Here is a 24,682-nt window from a genome sequence, read left to right as displayed (position 1 = left end):
TCACAAATGCAGTAGTTCTTGCAGAAATCAATGAGCACAGGCGTTTGCGGTGTTACTGTCAGTGTTTCCACAAAGTCACCAAAACAGAAATTGAGCTGTCATGGTATAAAAGCAAATACCATTTCATGAAACAGTAACTGTCTGAGAGAGGAAACTATAAAATAATAGAGAAGAATAAAAGGACTGTCTAAGAAATAATAAAATGGCAAAGACTGGGATATTTTAGTCTGCACTGAACTAGTTGAGCTGAGAAAAAATTGGCTTTGAAATTTTTTTCTTGACCAAATAAATGACTTGTCATAAAGTACTTGCAAAGTCCATTGGAGGATTTTGACATTGCCCTTCCCTTAGCTGTTTGTGAGCTGTCAGTAGTGGAGTTTGGTCAAATCTTGCTTTATGATGTCCCTTTTTTAGAATGTATTGTCTGATTTAACACACCGTACTTTCAAAATTGCTTTTGTTTGGTTTAGTAAGTTACTACACATTTTGATTTATAGCACATTTCTAAATATGGGTAACTCGTTACTGCCAGTTTAAGGAGATTGAATGCTACGCAGACACCTCTGTGTTGGCGCTTCACTCGTGTGCCACACAGCAGTTAGTGCATGCTCGGGTCTAAGAGTACAGTCTCCTTTCTGGATTAAGTACGCTGGAGCAAAGGTAGTCTTCCCAAATCATGTTGTAGAGCCTTGGCTCCTCCTATTGCCTTTCTTTGCCTGTGAAAACTCCTTTCCTTAACACTTGTTTCACTTTATTTTGTACCCACTGCAGGACTGCTGACTGTAGGACAGTTTCATCAACTTTACGGTCAAGGTGTTTTCCCTCCTTACTCTTACATGGCAACCTCGTGCCAAGCCCCTAGCACTTCACCAGCACAAAGATTAGATCCGACTCCAGTCCCTTCCACTTGGATCCAGCAGGGACCACTTGGGTTGCTGCCAGGGCAAGGGGCTTCCCCAGCTTTTCCAGATAAAGGGGCTGCCTTTCCTGTACTCCAGACACTTCCAACAGGAGCCACGTACACACTCCAGCCTGTGGCTTCTCTTCCGCCACTTCAGCAAGGGACTCAAAGCGTTGCCGCATCCATTGCAAATTGCAGCAGCTCTGCATCTTCAGTGCCCTACTCACAAGCCTGCTATCCAACAGGTATGAAAAAAAATTTCTGCATTTGCTTTTCAAAAATAGATTTTAAAGTGAGACTTTCAAATATTTTTCTACAATACTCCGCCATGTGTATATCTCAAGTGAGAATTAGAAAGTGTCAAGTCTAAAAGGAAGATGGACCTAAAGCAAAAGGAGTTTCTGTTTGGTATTCGTGCCCTTCCTCCAGATTTTGTGTGTCCCCTGGTGATTTTCTGGATAGCCTTTCTGTTGAGGTGAAAGGGCGAGGAGAAGAATATTTGTCCAATACTAGTCGGTGTGAGGCTAACTTTCATTTTTGTTTTTTTAATTAAGCAAAACTTGGACAATGATATTAAAGCACTGAGACCTTGTTAAGAAGTAGTATCCTAGGCCTTGGTCTCATGTTTTTCCAGGTTAAGGTTTTAAACTCAAAGATCAGTCAAAAGTATTGTGCAGAACAGGGGTCCTCAAACTTTATAAACAGGGGGCCGGCGCGCAGATTAGATGGCCGGCAGTCATCTGCGTCTGCTTGGTTTCCCCCTCCAACCCCCGGTGCGGGTGGGGGTGGTGTGGGTGTTCTGTAAATAGGGGGGGCTGGATTGAGGACCCTGGGGGGCCATATCCGGCCCGTGGGCCGTAGTTTGAGGACTCCTGGTGTAGAATATTTCATTCTGCTCATACTATTTTTGTATCTAAATTTTTTTTCTTGCTTAGCTTCTTTATGTTGTATTTTTTTATGCACTGAAAACTAGAAAGTACAAAAGTCTTGGCTCCTTTCTTTTTTCTAAATTATTTCTGCCACAATTGTCAGTCTCACTTAATCACTCAATTGCAAAGTAAATCAGTCTCACTGAAGTGTTTTTATTCTTCAGAAGAGGAGTTGAAGCAAATTACTGTTCTTTTCCTTGCCCTTACCTTGAATGGGAAAAATCACATGATAGGATATTTTCTGGGGAGTGGTGGTGTATTTGTTGTGGGTTTGTGGTGTTTTTTTTCAGTTTCCCTAAAACTTCTGAAATTCAGAACAGTGACTCTTTCCTTGAACAAACTAAAGCTCAGTTGTTATTCTTTCCTTCTGCCTGCTCCTCCTTTGGCAGCCGCACCTTCACAAAGACAGCTATCTATCCCTGTTTAGAAATCCTACACAGTGAAATCATTACATCTTTTGTGCATGTCTTCTGAGACCTCTGCTGAGAACATTTCGGACAATAATCAACAGTTTCCGTAACGTCATTTTTGTCAAGGAAGGGTTCTGAGGAGCTGGGCATTTCTTGTAGACACACTTAAATGTTTAAGAGACAGGCAACTTCTGCCACGTGCCCCTTGCCTTGTGCTCCTTATGCAAAGATTTCTGTGGTGGCCAGAGTGTGGAGCCTGCCTTACCAGCTGCTAACTATCAAGTCTTCTCCCAGGAGCAGGTGTCCTGAGAGTCATAGAATGGTTTGGGTTGGAAGGGACCTTAAAGATCAGCAAGTTCCCACCCCCCTGCCATGGGCAGGGACACCTTCTATTAGACCAGGTAGCTCCAAGCCTCATCCAGAATACTTGCTTAATTAAGGTGGGAGGTGGGAGGTGGTCCCTGCTTTGCGTTTCTATTGGTTACAGAGCATAGGCTGAAACTCATCATGATGAATTGTAGTTGTCTCTGTCTCAGCTAAGGCCCCAGCCCTCTTCCGTAGTCAAGGGAAGGAAAGGGGCGTCTCGGGTGCGATTTCACGTAGCTCAGTTTAGAGTTTGTCTTGGGGTAAGATTACTGGTGTCCTGGAAGTGCCTGTTTTGAAGTACTGCCTGTAGGGGAGCTGAGGGAGACCAGCGTAGATTTATACATGAATATGGAGATCTCTCTCACTGGATGACGCTCGTTGCTTTAAGTTTAAAGGATAACTTGGCTATGTTGCTCAGGTAGAACCTTCTGGGGTGGGAGGTGGGTGTGAGAACGCAGTGAAAACATACCAAATTTTGCAAGGTGTAATCAAAACTAAAATACAGAAACTTAGGGAATCTGAGGCGTTTGAAACCTCCAGTGAATTAATTAGCGTTTCTGAGAGTGTAAGTGACGTTTCACTGGAGTATGATAAATCTTTTAATTTTCACTGTCACTCTAGGACTGTCTCAGCGGTTTTACTTCTGTGCCTGTGTATCTCTTAATCTCTCCGCTACCCTTTCTTCTATATATTATAACATACAGAATGCTGAAAGCGTGTTCCTTCAAATGTCCACATGAAAAAGTCTGGTTTCCTTCATCATGAAAGCACAGCAGCAAGATTAGTTTGTTTGGAAAGTGATAGTTAACCTTAAGATATGTATTTAGTAAGTGAGAGAACTAAAGAATGTATGTTCAATCTTATTCTTGACTCTCTTCATTTCACTTTTAAAGTCCCATTAAATGAAATCAAAGTAGAACTTTGTCAAAAGATTTCTTTTTGTGTGTATTCAAACTTGTTTGTTAACTTCCGTGACAAAAAGATTTCCCTGGATTTTCATTATGATTCTTATTGAAAAGTCAGTAACATAAAATACGCTCATCTAAGTCTTTTTTTCCCCACTAGCCTTAGACCATAATTAGTTTAAAGATTTAGTTCTGTTTACTTTCAACTATCTGCAAAACCTTTGACAGTAGTAGAATCGTGTCAAAGAAATGCGTTGAAGCTTTATTATCCGAGAGTGTCTAATAATGAAAAATCAGTCATGGAGACCATGTGAGAAATATTAGTTATTGGTGCCACCTGACAGTGCAAGTCCAGTCGCGCCTTTTGAATGCATCTGTGGCTGTAGGGTTCATTTACCTATGAAGACCTTTCTGGTGAGTGGTAGTTTAGGAGTAGTCATGATATTCTTTGGAATGATACACTCTTGGTTAAGATAATTCATTTTCTTTGTAAGTCTTAAAATTCACATGGTCACAAGTGTGTATGAACACCTAGGCTCAGCTATGTGAATACGCTTTCTGTGGTGTATTGTGACAAGAAACTCAAGCAGCCAAATCAGAGAGGTGATACTAAGACACAAAAGACTCTGATTATGAGGTTTCTGCATGTATGTGTGTGTGTTACCAATTTTACAATATATATTTTTAATATATCTATACATATCTTAAATATTTTTAAGGTTAAGAAATTGGTCTTAAAATGACTTGGGAGGTAACAATAAATTTCTGGAATGTCGTTTACTGTGTGATTATTGAAATGTTTAATCAAAGTAAGCAATAGAACTGCACACCAGACACAAGTTCCGGCAGTCTGATAGCTGTGTTTGAATTCTTGCAGCCACACCACAGAGCTGTTCAGCAGCAGCCCACACAGATCCTCTGACTGGCTGTGCTGGTCCTGCTGCTTCAGCGTGCACCCACGACAGCTTTCTCCAGGTGAGCGTAGCCTACTGAAAGGAGGTGAAAGAGAAGGAGACTGTATGAATGAACTGCAGGTTTATACACTTGTGAAATTAAGGATATAAATTTGAAAATTGATCTGCTTGATAAAGTGAAAGTGATGTGGTTTACAAATACTTATTTCAAAGAACCACTGAATGTTAAACGGGTAGTTTTGTAATTCAGGTTAGGTTTCAGGGTAGCAGCATAGTGGGTGTCCTCATCAGTGGAGTGTTTTTGCTTGACTTCACCAGAATCACTTTTAGTTAATGAGCCTGCATTTGTATTTGAAGAATGTTCTTGCCTGGACAAAAAGAGATTCTTTAATATTATGAAAATACTGAGAAGCAGCTCCACTTCTTTGTCCCGGACAGCTTCCTGCAGTCCTGAGTTTGATTTGATGAACGAGGAAAACTAAGGTGACTTTGTGGAATGGGCCCCACCTCGGAGATCTCTTATTAAAGATAACTCCAGTACTTCCTGTAAATGCTTTATGTAATTTTAGTGGAAACTGCGCCTTATTTGGAGGGCCTGGCTTATCAGATATCAGAAGATCTGAAGTAAAAATGCAAGAGCTTCCTTTTCTATTACAGCATAACGCATATACTTTTTTCCCCCTCACAGAGGACAAGCGAAGCAAGTTATGCTTATGCATGTTGAAAAAGGGTTGACCTACCCAAGCTTGATCATCCAGTTTCCTGTCTTGCAAATATCAACCTTTGTCTTTTATTTGTGACTTTTTTAAATATAAGCTTATCCAAGATGGGCAGGTTATGGCCAGGGTAACACGTTAGTGTAAGGCTATAAATAGCCAATAGCCAGTCATGCCGTCGATATTGTAGTATTTATTTTTCGCACAGTGCATCTTTGTCCTCTCACTTTCATTGTGAGCTGCTTTTTTCCTCCAGGACATGAGGATCCGTCTGAGCGATGGGCAGTCACAATTAAATAGCTTATCTCGGAAGGCCGAGATCCATGGGATAGTAAATCATTCCAAAGGAGGTGTCAGAGGTGGTGTTGTGGCTAGGTTGAAGGATAATATACAGTGTCCGAAGGGTCTAGTAAAAATCAGTTGTTTGGAGAAGCGAGTCCATGGGCAGTGTGTGGAGTCAGAAGAGCTTTAGGCCACTTGCTAGTGGTTGCTTTGTTTCCTGGAAACCCCCAGCAAAAAGCTGCCGAGCATCTGGGCAGACTGCGGGAAGGCGATCCTCTGCGTGAGAAGGCCAAAGGCGAGCAGTGCCCTGTATCAGTTCCACCAGGTCAGTAACTGGCTGTCTCTGAGCAGGGTAACACAACTATCGTACCGCGTGGATCAACGGGACTTCTAGAGATTTCTGAGTCTTAGCATAGCCTAGGTCATTTCTCCTGGAACGTGGTGACAGGCTGTGCAGGTGGTACAGAAGACAGCAGTTTGCCTGCGGTTCTTGCTGAGCTGTGGGGAATAATCAGTTTGCCTTTTGTGTGTTCTGGGGCATATACTTCCCCAAACTTCTGCTGGGGGATGTGGCAAGCTGCAGTATTGAGCATCCTGCCCGGCTGGTGTATTGATCATCCATCAGTAACCACTTGCACAAATCCTCAAAAGCGGTAAAATTCATCAGCCCTGGCTGACTAAGCATTTTTATTGTTCTTCACAAAAAATAGAACTATTGCATGGTATATTTCCTATCGTTCCACTCAATACCTTCTACCAGTTGCAGGAATTCAGTGCGATGCTGTTGAAGCGTGGTTTGCGGGGCGTTTTAGGCTGTTTGGTCCCGCTGTGTGCTGCTAGGTAGGAGTGGCAAAGCCTATACGAAACTGCTGGACCAGTCCCGAAGACAGCGAACCGTATCGGCACACTAGCAGTCAGCAAGCTGGTTACCAGCCCCGTTTCTGTTGGATCCAGCCGGTGCTTTGTGGTCTCAGAAGGAAAAGCAGGCACTCTCGGACAAGGAAGCCTAAACCTTGTGCTGTTCTTACTGGGTCTTGCAGAGAGCATCACTTTTAAGTTTAGGAGAGATTAAGACAGGTGGAGTTTCTGGGTCTTGGGGGCCAGCTGCTGGGCTTGTACAGTACGCACCTGAGCTGCTGAAAGTGTTAGGTGACCCTGACTGGAACATGGGCAGACCAGGCCGGTAACTAACTGGTTGGTTGGCTGCAGTTTGCTCTCCAGGAAAAGCTACAGAGAATTACTGCGTGGAATGGCAAGGGGACATAGGTGGTTATACCCAGACATGGTGGCTGATGATGGTGTATCTCACCAGGTTTCTGAAATCGGGGTTTCAGAGGTTTGTATTACACTCTCATCACGGTTGGTTACAAAACAGGGAGCTCAGGTACAACTTCTTACCCATTTTTTCATTTGGGTTCTCTTAAGTGGGGTTTGGATTAGTGTGATGAATCAGTATCCTTGGGTAGGACTGAGTCTTTTGAGAGACCTCCTGCTATCTTCTGCAACAGCAGTGCTGGCAGCTCACAACCATTAGCTCAATACTTCCCCGCTGCTTTATCATAGATGTGAACTGAGGCTACATATGGGATTTCAGCGATTTTTTTTTTTTTTTCCCTGCCCCCACCTCGTTTTGTTTTTTTTTTTAATAGCAGCCCTGCTGTTTGATTATTGCTATTACCATGGTTATTAAGCTGTCGGTATTTCCTTGTGGAACTGAAGCAAGAGGTAACGGGAAATGGAAGTAATAAACGTGCAAGAAAAAAGAAGAACTTTCTGACCTTAAAAGCAGTCCTAAGTAGTTTGCTTTTATTTGTAATAAGGAATGATAATCAGCCATGTTATTTCAAAAAGAAATCAAGTCTGAACTAATTCCGATTGCCCAAGCACTCAAGCCAGATTTGTGTAGTCCTAGCGGTCCCTGAAAAGGTGTGGTTGTGCTTTAATTCCTGCACACGCTACGCTAATCTTGTAAGTGAAATGCCCGTCTTCTCTTTCACCACTTCTGCTAAGTTAGACCATTTTTCCTCTTGAGCTTGAATGACCAGCAAGCTATTAGTCTTTCAGGCCCTGACTTCTCAATCTTTTATCAGTTTTCCTTGTTTCATTGCTGCCTCCCCCCATCCTTCTCCAGGTGAACTAAAAGGATTTAAATTGTACCTTTGCGTGGCCCCTTTCTCCTGTTGGAAATACACACGAGATCCTGTAGTGCATCCAAGAGGACAATATGTGCTGTAACAGCTTCAAGCTGAGGTCCCCTAAGAAGAGGCAGAAAAAGCTTCAGTATGGGTGGGTTGGTTGGTTGGTTTTTGGCAGGGATGATCTTATTCCTGGATGGTTTGGTAATCCAGATCTTACTTAGAATCCTGACTACTTATGACACTAAACAAGCAATGCAACAGAAATGAAACACCTTATTAACATTTTAAAAAAATAGAACTGAAAAAAAATCAAATGAGAGGAATAATGTTTGAACCTATCTCATAAAAACATAAAGGTGGCTTAGCCTTTAATGAAAAGATTTTGCTTAACTAAACCTAAATTTCTCAAATTCCAGGTTTTATTTCCCCCTCCGTTTCCCCCACCCTCCACAGTTTGTGGCTATCTGCAAACTGGCACATCTACACGAATCCACACTAGGACTTGCCTTCACACACCCAGGAGACGGGATCTCATCTCTTTGTGGTATCTCCATCAGGGAGAGACCAAGTCCTTCACTGGCATTTGATCTGATACGGCTTTCCTAGTAGGTGATCCTGTAGCTTCCTGTTCTCCAATTTACTCGTCTCTGGAAGTAGCTTTTCATTAACCATGACCTCAGCTTAAAGGTCTAAGGATAGTCAGGCACTAAGGACTGCTCCTTCATACTGGATCTCTTCCAAAAGAAGGCTGTATTTTAAATAGACCTGAGTTTCTGTTCAACATCATTGTATGACTTGTATTTGTCAGAAGAAATGACCCCTCTAGTGTCCTTTGACTGAGTCACCTCCAGAAGAAGTAGCAGTACAGACACTGGCTGTTAAAATGTCATCTATCATTTCACTTCGGTAGGACTTGCTGCTTTGGAAAAACTCTTTCATTGTCTTCATTCTGTTTTAAAGGTTATTCGATATATAGGAATGCTACTAAAAAAATCATCACTGGATTGCTGATTGTGTCCTGTCGTCCTGTGATGTCATTACAGTGAAAAATTTTAGTAGTGTTCAGACCTGATCTGTGATGGCAAAGGCAGTCTCTGTAGATTCTACAAGAAGTGTTTCTGACCTGAAATTCTGTCGGGTTTTTATGCAGATCGATGCAGACTTTGGGTTGTGCCTCTGTGGGACATTGTCATGACTGGAGAGTCCAGATGTGAGGCTGTGACAGGCAGGGCAGTTTTGCAGTATTTGCTTTCACCGGTATTTGAACTCCCACTCATCCTGGGACTGGGGCGTTCCTGGGGGGCACCCCTTGTGTAGATGTGCCTATGGACAATCACTTGAGGAGGAAAATGGTATTATTGGTTAAGAAGCGGTGAGTTCCTCAAGTTGTGTTGTCCATATGCACATTTACAGCATGTGGACCTTTTTCTTTTGCTTAAAAATGATGTGGTTTATACTGATTTTTTTATACTACAACAACAGGAATGCTTGAGTTTTAGAAGGAACTGAAGGCGGGTGGATTTTCTCTCTCATTTTCTATTACGTATGTGGCACGTGAAGAGGGTGGTTCTAGTGTACCCCCACAGGTCCTACTAAGACCAGAAGTCTCTGATTTGAATGCTTGGGTATATTTAACACCTGCGGTGCAAAGGGTGTGCAGACAATGCATCTGCAGGCATACACCAGCTCCTACTAAGTAACCTTCTCTCCAGGATAGACCATGAATAGAAGAAAGGAAGCGTGCCAAGGGCAAGGTGGTTAATGAAAACCAAGACAAAGCAGTAGCTTTTTTCTTTTTTCTTCTGGTTAAACTTGCTATTAAACTGAGAATAACGGACAATCTTTCAAGCTTTTGGATAAATGGATAAACAGAATCAATACACATCCTGTCATGGTAATTTTTTGATACACAAGTTCACTGTATTTTGTTTTTTCCAGAATCCTCCAATGCAGTCATCTTATGAAGCTGAACTGATGCCGTCTGACTGGCTATGTAATATATCTGAAGAAAACAAGAAGGCAGAAGTCAGTCTTGAAGCCACGTTTCAGGTTGCCGCTGAGGTGCATTCATCATGCAAAGCTGAAAAGGTGGGAGTGGCACCTGTAGAGAGCCAGAATTCAATCCTGGAGTTTAATGGAAATCAGGCACCGCCTGTTAATAGTTACGCACCACCTTCAACTGAGGAAAGCCAGCTGGAATGTCTCACTCTGTAACTTCAGACACATCATTTCTGGTGGAAGCAGATGGAGCACTGAATTTGTCTCCATTACAGCCTTCTGACATTCTTTGTGCTGCCGATACCACTCTGTCTATAGAAACTGCTGCTGCTGCTAAAATACTACAAGAACTTCTGACCACACAGGAAGCAGATGAAAAACGGAGCAAAGAACCAGATCACCGCCCAGCTGAGTTCTCCCTCATGTTTTTTCAGGAAGAATTGTTCAGTCCAGAGCAGGTAAGGGGTAAGGGGAGGTAAACCAACATCTTTCTTGAGCTAACTATATTTGATAGTAATGCTAGGGTCTGGACCGGTAGCTTTTCAATATTCTTGCCTGCTTAAGAACTGAAGGCTTCTTTAATTAAGCTTTTAATGTACAGTGAAGGGTTTGCTTGGTAAAACAAGATATAAAAAAGAAGACGGAATGAAAAAGTATCCCATGTTTCCCATGTTAATGAGCATGACATGTGTCAGCCTGTTGGCCAAGTTAGGGTGCTCATTTGCATGGGAAACATGCGTAGTGCAGGTGTATTCGTGGTGATGAAGTGGATGCTTTTTTAGGTTGTAACATACCATCTTTAATCTCCAACAAAGAAGAGTATTTTGAGAATTGCTGCTGGAGGCAGATTTTTGCTTAAATTTAGATAAACGGTTAGATTGTTTCTGATAAATAGTTGTAAGTTCTGTTTTCTGTGGAAAGTATAGTTTATTGACATTTGACTGGTATAAAGCATCTTCATTGGTTTATACTTTGTGGTGTACAACAAGTTGTAATTGTACTTCGGTCTACCTGTACCTGGTCTTCCCGGTATGTAAAATTGTAAGTCTCATGAGGGGTGAGGGGCATTCTAGATGTTACTCTGTTAAGGCAGCAAATGCGTGCTCTGCTTTTTGTTTTGTTTTGTTTTGAAAACAAGGTAAGCTCAGGAGATTGACTGCATCTGTTCCTGCTGCATGAGACCTACCTTGCATATAGGCACTCAATCTCATTTTTGTGTGTGCATTGAAGCTACTGTCTTATTGTTCTGTCGGTAGCTTGACGCCTTCACTGAAGTTTCTAGATCGGAAATCATCAGCTGGCGCAAACCTCCCGTTGTTGCTTTCAGCGTTATAAAGATTAGTATCTTCCTCTTGGGTATCTTTCTAGAAAGGGGTGTGTATCCTGATCAAGCCTCTGCATAGCTCAAGCCTAGACTAGACCGTTCTGCTCAGTACCGTGTAGGGAAGAGCACATCCCTGTGCTAGTGCATAGAGTTGGCAGCACTCCTTAATTGGTGCCCACTCATTATATTAAGTGTTGACCGCACTTTAAATGTTGTCAGTTTTAGAATTTTGGAACTGCATTTTTAGAATGATAGGTTGTCCCTTGTTGAAGGCCTTTGGAGTCCGTGACCCGAACTTCCTTGTCAAGAACTGGGGGAATTAAGCACACGAACCACGTAGTTGTTTGGGAGGGAGGTTTTGTATATTTGTGAGAATCCTGATGTTGGTCCTGGACTGTAACAGGTTAAATAACTGGCCTCATTTTTTGAGCAATTGAAAAGCAATTCAGGGACTGTTCAGCGTTTTGTTTGACAGATTCCCTCTTTCTGTTAGAACTACTCTTCAACTAGTCTCCTCCTCCCAAAGTCGGGAGAGGGAAGGTTAACTTTAACACTCTACTTGTCCAGAGCCTGGGGTCATGGCAGGTGCAGAACTCTCCAGAGGAGGCTTCGGTGCCTGTACTCCTCACATCAGGCTCCAGCACAGTTTTCTTCCTCATCCCGGAATCTGGAAGCACTCAGGCTTTCAGTGGCTGTTGGTACCATGTGTTTTAGAGCAAGCTTATGACAGAATAGTGGGCGTGCACAGAAGACCGCTCTATTCCTCTCTACACAAGCAGAGGGGGAGCAAATTCCTCCACTGTTCATACAAGAGCATCAGAACAGCTCTGCTGGGTCAGATCAAAGGTTTGTCTTGCCCAGCGTCAAGTCTCAAAACAACAACTGTAACCTGATGTGTAGGGAAGAGCAAGAACAAGGAGCGCAAACAGAGCAGGGCATTCCTGCTTACACATTCCAGCTACTTTCAGCCGGAAGACTTGCGATGATGCTGTGTACTTCATCTTGGGTTTCTGCTCTGTGGACTGAAGTCAGCCCTTGAAACTGTTGGTTTTAGCATACGGGACCTTTTGACCAAGCTGGTACTGTTTTGTTTTCTGTTTCGTTCACAGTATTTCCCAGCATTTAATTACTCTTGTGACCAGCACTGAGCCTTGAACTGTCTTCCTTGTAGAAGTAACAGTTTAGTAGAAACCTGCTTTATTCTGTTTTCCCGATTTCCTAAAAGACAGCAAATTAAAGAGCAGCTCTTTACATGAAAAGAGTTAGTACATTCAACAGGTCAGATCCAGCGTTGTCCTCTCAGCCTCAGTGAATTTCTGTCCTAGACTTTTAGAGGCTTTGGCCTTCAATGGGCACCTCTTATTCCACTCCTACTCCTAAGAAATGTTTTATTTTCTTCTTAAAGTGGAAATAGAACATTTCTGTAATGCTTGATCAAGAGGAATTTGCCTCTGATTTCGTTCAGTCTCCTTGGCAGCATACCTATGTGAAGGCTGAAACGCTTGCTTTCTTTGGGGAAGGTGAATCCAGCAAACCCTGTTCATGCGAGTTGCTAATTTTAGTACCTCAGCTTCCCATCATGGTTCCAGCTGGGTATAGGTATAGTCCAGTCAGTGTCTCGTAAGTCGTGTAAGTAGTGAGATGCAGCAGTTTTGGCGTTTTTCAGTAACTGAAGTGAAAAGGCAAAACTTTCACGTCTGTCAGCTTTGGTAGCTTTGCTTGATTCTCTGCCAAACAATGTTTTGGACTCTGAAGTTGCAGAAGTATTAGACCTGAGTGGAGGGTCTGTCCACAGGTGCAGTGAATCCATGGTCAGAAACATGTTCGCTTAAAAGACCGAACAATAAAAAAAAGGGATAGCTTGGGAACCAGACTTGTGTGGGCTAGGCTGATGCTGTTAGGATGAAAATGGTATTATTACCTATTACATTAGATTACTGAAGAGTTGGTGTGTAAGATTCTATAAACACAGTGATAAGAAGAAATCTGAAAGGGGTGCTGTGCAGTATGACTGCTCTTCAGTTTCCACACACGCAGCTGTAAGGGTTAAAATTGGACACAGCATTGGAAGTACAGGTTCACCAGTGAGGGGGAATGAAATTTCCTCAGTTTGCTGGCCACGCTCGTCCCGGTGTAGCCCAAGGTGTCGTTAGCCTTACTGGGCACTGCAGCATCCCCAGGTCCTTTGCAGAACTGCTAGTTAGAGTGTCTAGACTACTTTCACCACGTGTGCTAGTAACAGTTTCTTAATAATGGTTATCCCAATATGCATGTTACTTGTTTTTTCTTTATCAAACACTGCAATTTGGTATCTACATCCCCTGCCTGGTATTGCTTTTCATTAGTCTCTTCTTTTTAAATAATGAAGTTTGCAGAATTGTTTCTAGAGCAGTTGTCCGGTGGAATATCCGGTTTAGAATGCTTACCTGAGAAATCTTCCCTTCTCTCACTACTTGATGAAGGCTGCTCACTGATTTTTCTAGAACTTGCTATTATGGAAATGTCACCAGGAATAGAGAAGTCATCATCACTCGTGAGACTTGGATTCTAGCTGGTGAAGGTAGTGACCTACAGCCTGCCTGCCTTCTTTGTTTTTGTGCCTGGGAAGGAGTTGTGGTTCAGACATCAGACAAAAGGCACTGCTAGCCACGTGTTTTTCACGTGGCCTTGTTAACAGTACTAAAGCAATACATCCAGACAGCACATTTCAAAGAGGAAAAACCGAGTCAAATGGGTATCCAGCAAGTGCAGGAGGTGTGTGGGAGGGAACTAGTTCTCCCTGGAGTACTCCATTACTGTATTTGCACAGGCCTTTTTGAATGTTATTATACAACTTTGTCAAGCAATGTATGTGTGTTTCTATTGATACGTATACACATAGCCTGTTATATACTCAACATTGAGTAATGACAGACTCAAGGTGGTGAGCATGATTTTTGGAAAGACTATCTTATTACCAGGTGTGACCTCTTGTCTTCTGTAAACTCACACATAATGGTTTTCAAAAGCTTTTTTTCCCCTTAATAGAAGGAAACATTGCAGGCTCTGAGCAGTCATTCATCTTTAGGTTATTGATGCATAAGATATTTGCAGAAGAGATGACTATTCTAGAACAGGTGATACTGTGAAAATTTTTCTGTCTAAAGGTAGATTCCAGGTGCTTAACTTTGGGCCTGTACTGCCTCAGTGAAAATGAAACAGAACTTGGTTGTCCGGGTCTTTTTTTTTTTTTTTTTTTTAAGCTACAGGTTTTTGCCACATGTTCATGGAAATGTACCAGTTTGCCAAATGGTTGCCTGCAAAATACATGTAGAGCAGCAGCAGAGGGCTCTAAAAAGCAAGCAACACGTTGTAACTTAATGTCTTAACGACTGGATGGGGTGGGGTGAGATTCCCAACCAGAAATGTGTGGTTCACGTGTGGTTCTGCATCACACAGCTCTGTCAAGTTGAGCTAGATCTGTCGTTATTATTACACGTGCTGGTAAGAATGAGTGCACCTATATTTCTTCTAGCTTATTTCTTCTAGCTATTTTAATAACTGAGGGAAAAGTTCAGACTGTGGGGACATGTACCCTAACTTTGTGTATTCTAGTTTTCTGATCTCATATTTTGCTTAATATGATGTTTTGTAAGAGGTTGTTTCAATTTAGCAACCTTAATTCTGAGTTAAAAACACTTACTATGTCAACTGTCTAGGCAGTGTTCACCACCTGTTAGATGCCCTTTTGGAGTGGAGAAGAATAGCTTTTATTTTGTTTTATTGGTTTTATATTAGTTTTATTATAAGATAACATTGAGTGATCTTTGGTTTTATTTCTTTTGGTGTTGTGTTGTGTTTTTTTAAGGAGAATACTAGTGTTAAAAGTGAATCCAGGACATCGGAGACAGAAGAGAGACAATTCACTTCAGGAGCTGAGCCTGTGAACGAATCTGTAGAACAGACAGATTCATCTGTAAAATCTTTCTCCCGGAAAAGACGCAGTTCAGACACAGGCAACTCTCTCGGTAAGAAAGATTCTACGTTTTCTCAGAGATTACGGTGACAGCTACTCTGAAACTAACTATTACAGAAAGGGGAGAGTAGAAGAATTGTTGTCTGCCATGTAGATACCTCATTGTTCCTTCAGTTAAAATACTAAACTTGTACAACCTCTTAGTGTACTTATCAACACACTTCAATAGAGACACGTATGCTAATTACTCTGATGTGGGAAAGGGTATAAATTATGTAAGTAAATAAAACTTGAAGTTCTGGGAGTTGTGCCAGAAACCTGGATGTCACAATATTGAGATTTAAGTCCATAGACGTGTTCGCTGGAGGGCAACAGTGCTGTGAAGGAAACACTGAGTAATGAGGTAACTATGGAAGTTCCAGGGGCAAAACCCACCAAACTGATGAAGCTAGTGTAGAAGTCTGAACTCTTTGTCTCAGATCACTGAACACATTGTACCAGTCTGGTAGTGTCCTGAAGCACATGAGAAAAACAAGCCACAGAGTATCTGAGGCTAAAAACTTCACAAATCTAGTAACTGAAGGGAAAACCTAAATGTCCACAGAATTAGAGAGACGTAAGAGGACACAAAAAGTACTTGGGATCCATTCTAGAGGGGAATTTGGTTCAGCCTGCAAGTCTCTAAGAAGCTGTTTCCCTCACAGCTGTTCATCAAAGAGCCGATGGTGGGGTTTGAAGAGCTGTTGCTCACTTCAAAGGGTGGTTTCTAGATTCCAGATCATGATGCTAGTTAATAGTTCAGCTCATAATGCCCATCAGTTTCAAACATTTAAGTAAGGAATAAAGTCTTTCTGTCAGGAAGCTGAGAAAAAAGGTGGGATGCCACCTTGAAAAAAGACAAGCTTTTGTTTAAAACACATAATCGAGAGTTCTTGTTCAATTACTTCCTGGTATCACAGATAACTAGCAAACTTCTCAGCTTTCATATCTGAAGCAAAACATTTGCTTAACGTGCCAGTTGTAAAGTTATGTACAGGAACATGTTGGAAAGCATTCCCATGGGATTGTTCCACAGGGATGAAACACTGTTATGCTAATGCTAATTAGCAACGATTGGCATAGTCTACTCTCTGGGAAATGTGACGGTCATCCAGGTCTGCAATTCCACTGTTGTACCTTTGGGGCTTGGTGTGCGTGTTAAGGGTAGAGATAGACAGCACACCTGAGCCAAACGTGATCAGGCTCAAGCTAGCCCAAAGTCAGTTGGGTGCATGATAGAAGCCTCCAAGCTGGCATAGCCTGTCGGCTGCATGTCAGCTGTAAGCCTGAAGCAGGCAGGCTCAAGTGCAAGCTGACTTGTGCTGCTCTGACTACACCTTTGTCTGTCAGCACCTCCTGTCCTCTGTGAGACTCTGGAAACAACTTCTTTTTTAATCTCTCTGTGCTAAAATGCATCACGATGATTTCCAGGTGTTTCTTGGCAACTTGCCCTCTGAGTGTGTTGGAGTCCTCTCTGTTTTCCTGTTTTCCTTTGGGCACTCCTTTGCAAGTTTTCTGAGCCTGCAGTTTGATACATGCACCCTGCTGTGAAAAAGGCTCTTCTTCCATCTATTTCAGTAGGCTGTTTTTTTCTATGTTAATGTCACTTTTCTTTAACATCACTTTTCTTTGTTACGTGGTGACACCAAGTTCTAGATACCACACAGCGAGAGCCAATATAATGTGGTACATTTCAGTGACTGGGAGCAGCTCTGAGCCCAACCCGAGGTGTTAATCTGTAAAAACGCACCAAGAATCAAACCCGCCTTTGTGGAGAGGGCATTGCTTCCCTCCAAAGAGTGGACTGGACTTCTTTGCATTTCACAGCTGTTCTGTAGCAAGAAAAGACAAGCGTCCTTTCCCTAAAACACCGTCCCCAGGGTTTCCCTCCGTAGCTGCCAGCCCATCTCTGCAGCACCATAAATCACTGAGATGGGTTATCTGCTTCCTTCAAATGGAAAACCAATGTATTTAACCAGCCTTCTCAGCTAAATTCTAGTTTACCAGTTTTAAGAACATTCTGCCCAGCAGAATCTAGATGAAAGGTGTCTCTAGTTCATTGTCCTGTCTCCAACAGTGTCTTCGGCATTTCTGTACCATTAAGCAGAAAAGGCCTCAGTAACCTTCAGTTGATTTTTAGAGTCCCTTTTTGAAGCTGTGCAAACATTTAGCATCCACTGTGGTTTTTGTAAGTTAATGTCATTAATGCAGATTAACTACACAGCGGGTGAAGAACCCTCCTCTTCAACTACTTCTGAGTCCTCCCGGGAGCCAGAGTCTGCTACAAAGGGTGCAGAACTTAACTCGGCGCTAAGATACATCATTGCAAATGATTACGGGCTGTGTCATCTGTTCCCTTCCCACTCTTTTTCTTGAGAGGCGATGGGTATGGTGCTCTAGCTCCTGCCGTGTTTATCACACGGAGGTGCAAGGAATAGTTCACCTTTCAGGGACTGCTTTTTTTCAGCCCCAAGCTCACTCTTAGGACATAGATTTGAAGGTGCTGATGATGCATCTGCTTTTCCCACTACTTTCTAGCTGAGCTTGTCTGTTAAAATGGGAGTTTTGAAATAAATCTGTCCGCTTTTGTTGGCAGCATACACACTTGCAACAGGAGTCCTTTTGGACTTCACAAAGGATTGAGAGGAACTCTGTAAATACTTTGAGTCTCCTTCCCCATCTCCTCTGCATTGTGCTCCACAGGCACACTCAGCTAGTGAGCACAGCTGTACTGGACCTAATATCTGTGGCTTGTGCTTCCTCTTCTAAAAGAGCACGGGAGAAGGACCAGATTCTGATGGGAGGAATTTTTGTTTGCAGCCCGTCTTTCTGGAAATAGGCATCTCAGAATGGAGCAGGGGGCATTTGTTACTTGTGGATTGAAGCATTTAAGCTGATGCTGAGACATCAAGCAAAAAATCTTTCTTTCTCGATGGCTGACCATATATTTTCTGTGAGTCGTCTAGTCCTGCAAATAATCTGATGACTTTCTCTGACTTTTTTTCTTTTTTATGCTGCAAGGTGCCCTAGACATTTACCACCCACTCCCATGCCGCTGCAGTTGTGTCACTGTGTGTTCTCTCTCATTCCCTCCAAGGTAAATAGATTTCTAGGTGCAATTGCTAAGGGCAAATCTTCATTCAGGCAAGGTCTCCCATGCTGTCATCTGTTCCCTTGAACTGTTTCCTGCACCTTCCAGCCAAAAATACTGTTAATGTTCATTTAGTTTTCCTATCCGGTCACAGTGAGATCTCTTCCTACAAAGGTGTTAAGAGTTAATGTGGGGACAGGCCTGGCCCTGAGCTCTTGAACATCTGTGTGAAGCCCAAAGCGAAGTTGCTCTCGGGAGTCCGAGCGGCAGCTGCTTGCTCCAGCTCAGTTGCCATTACCTTGACGTCATTATATATTCATTGAAGGCATTTCAAATTGCCTGTCCTGGCAGTCTGCTCTTTGGGATGAGTGGGTGTCATACCCTGTGTCTTAACTTGCCATAATTTAGAGGTGCATTGTTACAAGCCCCCTCATTTCTCCATCCCTATGCGTTTTCAAGATGTGTTCCCAACAGAGTCTGCTTTGGCAGGAGGCAGGTGTCAGAAAGTGCAAAAGTGGTGCCTATTGGGCAGGAACTTTGTAGTACAGAGAACGAACAGAGGCTGGAAGATGTGAATGTGTTTGTTTAGAGGTTAAATTTCTTGTGGGTGATGTTTGCAGTGGTAGCGCTGTTGTGACTTTATCGGGGTACTTGTTCACTTTCTTGACCTGCAAGATCTGGCCATACGTGGGAAGTATCTCTGTGTTGCTGTGGATCGAGGTAACTGTCAAAAAAGGAGCCTCTTGTCTGTCCTCTCTGTGACGCCACGAGTTTTTTTCTGGGATCCTGGTGCTGGCTGTGGTGTGCTTTGAGGCAGTTGTGCCTTTTCTGGGTAAACAAAGGGATATGGCACAAGCAGGTCAGGCCTTTCTGTAGATACTGCCAGGGGCTTATAGTAATTAATGTTTGGCTTTTGGTATCCATGGTGGCAAAGGCATTTCTAAATAATACATACTGAAGAATGGGAGCACTTTTCTTATAATCTGCTTTGGGGTTTTATATTTAAATTTTTGAAAAATTGGAAGAATTCCTGTTTCTTTAAACAGTAGGCCTCAGGTGATCAGGTTATAGTCTGACATTGAAAGCATATTTTATAGTACCTGATAGAAATGCAATTGCTCTGTATGCTGCCAAGGGAAACATATCCAAGCACTGATACGTACTCAGTGTTCCCTTTTCTTCCTAGATCTCCGTCTACCGGTGGATGTACCTCGGAAGCGGGGGTGCTTTCTGGAGGATGAAATAAGAGAGTGAGAAGTGGGTGACAAATGTGCAGCAGCTGCCAGCTGGATTCCCCTGTCAGACTCCAGCAGCTGTGGAGCTTTGCCCACAACAGCCACTTTGGATCATTTCAGCTGTGTTTAAAAAAAAAAAAAAAACAAACCCCAACAAAACACCAAAGACCACACACAAAAAAGCCCCAAACAAAACAACAAAAAACCAGCAAAAAAACCAGCCCCACACCACTCTATTTTTTGCTTTCTTTTTAACTTGGTAGGGTATTGTTCAGTAGGCCTCTTTCATTACATTTTCTACCTGTCAAGTTATAAAGCACCGAGTGGTCAGAGTAATTAATATGAAGTAATTCCTTAGCTGTTTGTATTCTTTAGATTTGGAAAGTCTGAACTTTACAGGAACCCTTAAACACTTTCTTGAGACATCCTTACTGGGAAGCAGATGGGTTTTAGTGCTCTGTTAGGAATCTGTTTCACTTATTTATTTATCTATTTAACGTTGTTGGGAGCTACAGTATGCTCGGCATAGGTGGTGGTTGGTGCTCTCGCTGTCTTTGCTTGCAGTCGTACCGTGGCCCTTTACTGGGGATCGTGTATGAAACAAAAGCATTGGAAAGTCGCAAGATTCTGGGTCTGAATGGGTCTGAGATTTCAGGAGAGCAGCTAAAGGAAAGATGAGCTAATTTTCTAAGTGATTAACCAGGAAACCTTCTTCCTTCCTGAACCAGCTCTCTGTTTCACCAGCAAGTGTATGTATGTCACAGCTGCTGATCTTTTACGTTCCTGGGGAATTCTTCTGGTTTAATAATTTCCTTTTGATGCTAATGGTATCTGTAATGATAAGTTATTTATTATTCTAGTACTCTGTTCTAATTATGTCTTGAAAATATTTTTTAAACTTTTAGAGGAAGATTGTACTTATGTTGATAGCAGATCTTAAGTTTTTAATAGCTATACATTTGTGTTCATGTTAAAATACTGTTTGAAGGATAAAGGGGGCACATCCTCTACTTGTGTTCAGGAGATCCATGTGGAAGAGCACCTAAACCATCCATGTAATGGCTTCATGCGTGTTCATACGAGCCAGCCCTGAGCAAAACGCACGAGAAGGGAGCAGAGAAGCTGTCAGGACCGCCTCGGCTTGTGTAGCTCCCAGCTGTGGCCGGGATGTGCTAAGGGAGCACCGGGCAGTAAGATGAACTGAGGCGAAACCTTTCCTTACAGCTTCTGTAATAAGATCTTTCTTAACCAGTAGTAACTTCTGTAATAAGATGGTTTGTAACAATATACTACTTTTTTAAAAATAACTTTTGTAATAAGATGTTTTGTAATAAGGTATTTTAAATAAGTAGCACCTTCTGTAATAAAGATGTTTTTACCGATAGTCTTGTTACCGGGAGCAGGGTGGGATGTGGTTTCCCGTGTGTGCCCTGTTGTACCCCTGCCCAGGCAGGGTCGGCCTCAGGTGATCAGGTTCTAGTCTGCCGTTGGAAGCGTATTTTGTAGTGCCCGACAGAAATGCGGTTGCTCTGTACGCTGCCGAGGGAAACATACCCGAGCCCTGCTGTGTACTCAGCGTTCCCTTTTCTTCCTAGATCTCCGTCTGCTGGTGGACGCCCCTTGGAAGCGGGGGTGCTTTCTGGCGGTGACAGATGTGCAGCAGCTGCCAGCTGGCTTCCCTTGTCAGACGTGTAGCGATGTTGCAAGAAATGGAGCTTTGGCACGGCAACGGGTGTCGCATCGGTGTTCTCTCCGTGTTCTCGATGACCAGGGGTGAGCGTGTCACAGCTGGAAGAAACAGCTGCTTCCTGTTCCAGCGGTTCTCGCTGACACGTGTATCACCCAGCGGCCGCTGCCCGGCGGAGCAGTTCCCAGGCCGGCGGCCGCTCTTCCTTTGCACCCTGTCCCAGTTCCTGCGGGGCGGCTGCGGCAGCGAGGGGGGCGGTGCGCGGGGCTTGCGCTGCTGCGGACACTCCGCTCTGCTTGGCCGCGCTGCCTGCGGCGGTGGGTGCTGCCCTTGATGCTGCTGGGGGCTCTGGGCTCCGCTGGCACCTGCCTGCCTGCTGCCTGCGCGCCACCGCGGGGACTGCCTGCTGGCTTTTAACCCTTTGTTATTAGAAATACCGACTGGGGGGGGGTGTGGGTTTAAAAACAGCGACCAGACATCACCAGACCCACGCAGTTTTCTTAAGCTGCAGGAAATAACTCTGGCCCAGGATTTACAGCCCAGTTTCCACCCGCCCCGGCCCTGGGCTTCCCGGGCTGCAAGCACACGTTGCTGGGCCAAGTTGAGCTTCTCATCCACCAACACCCCACAGTCCTTCTCCTCAGGGCTGCTCTCCATCCGTTCTCTGCCCAGCCTGGTGTTGCCCCAGCCCACATGCAGAACCTTGCACTTGGTGCTTCTTTCCTACTTTCCATTAGATCTAAAGATGTGGGTGACCTCCCTTCTACGGAACATGCAGCAAGAGCACTATGTCAAATCAAGGTTCTCTCTCTTTGAGTTTCAGATTTTTTTCACAGATTGGTACTTGCGTAATGGCTGCTTAGAAAAGAAATCTTTGCCCAGAGGAGCCTGCTGTGTGGCCCAGCCCTCAACGAGGTGTTCAGGCCTGGACATAACTTTTAATACCAAAGTGCAAACCAGTTCTGTTTTGATGGAGTTCTGAGAGTTCTGACACCGTTTAGGTAACAGCATGAAATGTTGGCATGTGGCTGAACTTTGTTGATTCCATAGCTGGTAAATATTCCCTGGTCAGCCTTCCAAAAGTAATCTGCCCAGGGGGATGCAGGAGGCTCGGCAGCAAGTAAAGCAGGGCTTTGCAGGGTGGGGGGTGGTTTCTCATTGAACGTGTCCTCAGGGAGACTGACATGTTTGAAGCAAACGGGAGGCTGGTGGAATAGGTGCACACAGCCAGTGTGCGTGTTGTAAATAGATGTTATGATTGCTAGCCTTAGACTCTGTGTTAGCGATTACTATATCCAAATATAAAAAAATTGGAAAATATCAGAGCTGCACAACAAAGGACAGCCCTGGGAAGCACAAAAGCCGGGAAACAAAACCAGTGCATTTACAGGTACCTTAACTCTGCATCTTCGTGTTATATGGTTTGCTGTTAGATGCTGGCAAAACAGAGTGTATTACTTCTGGAAGAACTAAATTCTGCAGCAGAGTAATAATGGGTGCTGCTTATCGTATGGAGCCTTTCCCTCTTTGTAGACAAGTCAGCTAAGAAGTTAACTGTATTTGTGATTGCTTTTGCTAAAAATGGTCTGGCGCTGGAGGCTGTCCCAGTGTGCCTCCCCAGCCGAGGGCAGAGCCGTGTCTTTTTGCTACTCTAACGTTGTTCCTTACTTGATAATACCGCTGTAAGGGTACCCAGTAATTCACAAGTGGAGCTGCGACCCTTTGCAGCCTGGGATCAGATGAGAAGATGCCAACAAGTGATGTTGCAAGGTGGGACAAGTGCTTGCCCCTGTGTCTCTCTCACTTTCATGCACTCTTCAGCCTTTGCCCTCAAGATCGAAGTCTTTTGGCCAGGAGGCTCGATGAGGCCGTGGCTGCTTCTGGAGTGCCTTGTGCTGCATGAAAGGGGAAGAGATGAGAAGCCCTACGCTCAGTTCCTCCTCCTCCTTGCTCATAGTTCAGGAGAGAGCGCAGAACCCAGCTGGAGTGTGTGCATCCCTGTAGGGACTCTGTAACCGTAAGGCTGGTAGACTTCAGAGCTTTGGGAGAGCAACTCTGAATTCATTGGGTCACAGATCTATACAACTTGCCACCAAAGGTACCACGTGATCAGTTTTCTATACAAAGTGTAATTTAGCTGTTAGGCAAAGCAGAAGTTCAGGTCTCCATCTCTGGGTCCTCAGTGGAGATGTACAGCAGAGATGCAGGAGCCTCCAGGCACAACAGTGAATTGTGTAAAACAACGCCAAGGATGCAATTAACTATTCAGCTGACTGCAGAGGCAGACGGGCACTGTATGCCAGCCGCTCCTCGTTATTACTCTCTGTCTGCACAGCCACCTTGAGAAGACCTTGGGACTATGTTAGCGAGAGAGCTCCTCACAGACGCTCAGCATCACCTTGCCTTGTTCATGCTGCAGTGGCTGTCGGGGCAGCAGCGGGAAACCAGCGGGCGTTGCTCCAGCACCATGGCTGAGCGCTCAGTCTCGGGCTCTTCAGATCACGCCAGAGTGAGCCAGGAGTTTAGTTGAGACTTGAGAAACGAAAGCACCTGTAGACGTGCCTCTCAGCTGGGAACCTTTAGGTGACAGCTGTGTAAACCCTCTCTCGGCTTTTTCTTGTTTCAGGCTAAGCTGTTTGGCTTTGCGTTGTGGATGAGCACTTTTACAGCCAGAAAATAAGAGAGGTTACTTGATGCTTTCTGGATGATTGCTGTGGGCTAAATGGCATGTACTGATGGTATCAGATGCACTTTAGCCTTGTGCTCCAAACGAATCTGGGAGTAAAAACTCAACTGATAAACTACAAATGCACCGCATACTCTGGCTTTGGGTTCTTGAGTCATTAAAAGTAAACTGAGGCTCTCTAAAGAATAATTTTGTCCACATATGTTAAAACACGATGGCACCTTCTGCCATTCCAGTTTCAAGAAAGGAGCTTTTTCCTTTCCCCCCCCCTCCTCCTCCTCCTCCTCCTCCCCCTCCTCCTCCTCCTCCTCTGCGGTGCGCGGCGGGCAAGAGGCGCGGGCATCTCCTCTGCCGGGCAAGCTCAGCCGGCAGCCTCTGCACTTGCGAGGCCCAGCCAACTCGGGCGAGTCGCCAGAGCCCCGGCGCGGCAAAGTCCCTTCAGTCCCTTCTGGCCACCCTGTCCGGACTGCGCGGCCGGGCTGAGGAGGGGGGCGGCTCCCCCATCTCTCCCTCTCTCCAGCTCCCGGGCAGGACGAGCAAGCCAGCACCAGTGGGAAGCGCGCGCACCATCATGTCAAAAAAAAAAGAAAAATGGACTCCGAGTGCGGGGTGTTCCAAGACAAGTGGACTTCTGATTATTTTTTCAGGGAGTACAAAGAGCGAGCTGTTTGTCTGATATGCCAGAATTCAGTGTCTGCGTTCAAGGAATACAATTTGCGTCAACACTACGAAACTCAACATAAAGATAAATATGATTCTTTGGTCGGACAAGTGAGAAAAGTTAAAATATTAAGACCGAAACATGGGTTGACAACTCAGCAAAATACTTTTGTGAAGCAAAAGCAGCTCAATATATCATCACTTTGAGCAAGCGATCAAGTTGCCAAGCTTATAGCATGCGCTGGCAGAGCATTCATAGAGGGAGAATTTGTTACGTGTTTTGGTAAAGCATTTAGAAGAAGAATTAAATTATTTAAACTAACCCTGGTACTGAATTGGAAATTATAATTGAAAACCATACCTGCATTGTGGCAAAATACGTAGATACACTATTCATGGTGGGTGGGTGGGGTTTTTTTGTTTCGAATGATCTACGCAAGTGAGTA

The 24,682-nt window shown here is 44.0% G+C and overlaps 1 protein-coding gene across 4 annotated transcripts; it reads left to right on the top strand.

The window, feature by feature from the left end:
• The first annotated feature begins 270 nt into the window (after positions 1 to 270).
• Positions 271 to 23,861, top strand: LOC129784177 (heat shock factor protein 5-like). Of its 4 annotated transcripts, none has more exons than XM_055800359.1 (6): positions 827 to 1,146; positions 4,389 to 4,486; positions 9,500 to 10,017; positions 14,731 to 14,890; positions 20,799 to 20,976; positions 21,727 to 23,861. In XM_055800359.1, the coding sequence occupies exons 3-6, from the start codon at positions 9,760 to 9,762 to the stop codon at positions 21,740 to 21,742; spliced, it is 612 nt and encodes a 203-aa protein (XP_055656334.1). In that variant the 5' UTR covers positions 827 to 1,146; positions 4,389 to 4,486; positions 9,500 to 9,759; the 3' UTR covers positions 21,743 to 23,861. The 4 variants fall into 4 exon arrangements, with proteins under 4 accessions (XP_055656333.1, XP_055656334.1, XP_055656335.1 ...); XM_055800360.1 differs by having other exon boundaries at positions 4,389 to 4,545; XM_055800361.1 differs by lacking the exon at positions 4,389 to 4,486.
• The last annotated feature ends 821 nt before the right edge of the window (positions 23,862 to 24,682 follow it).

Source organism: Falco peregrinus, chromosome 3 (assembly GCF_023634155.1).
Source record: "Falco peregrinus isolate bFalPer1 chromosome 3, bFalPer1.pri, whole genome shotgun sequence".
Classification (NCBI taxonomy): Eukaryota; Metazoa; Chordata; class Aves; order Falconiformes; family Falconidae; genus Falco; species Falco peregrinus.
Note: the sequence above shows the minus strand (reverse complement) of the source record. Positions and strands in the feature narration are given on the sequence as shown.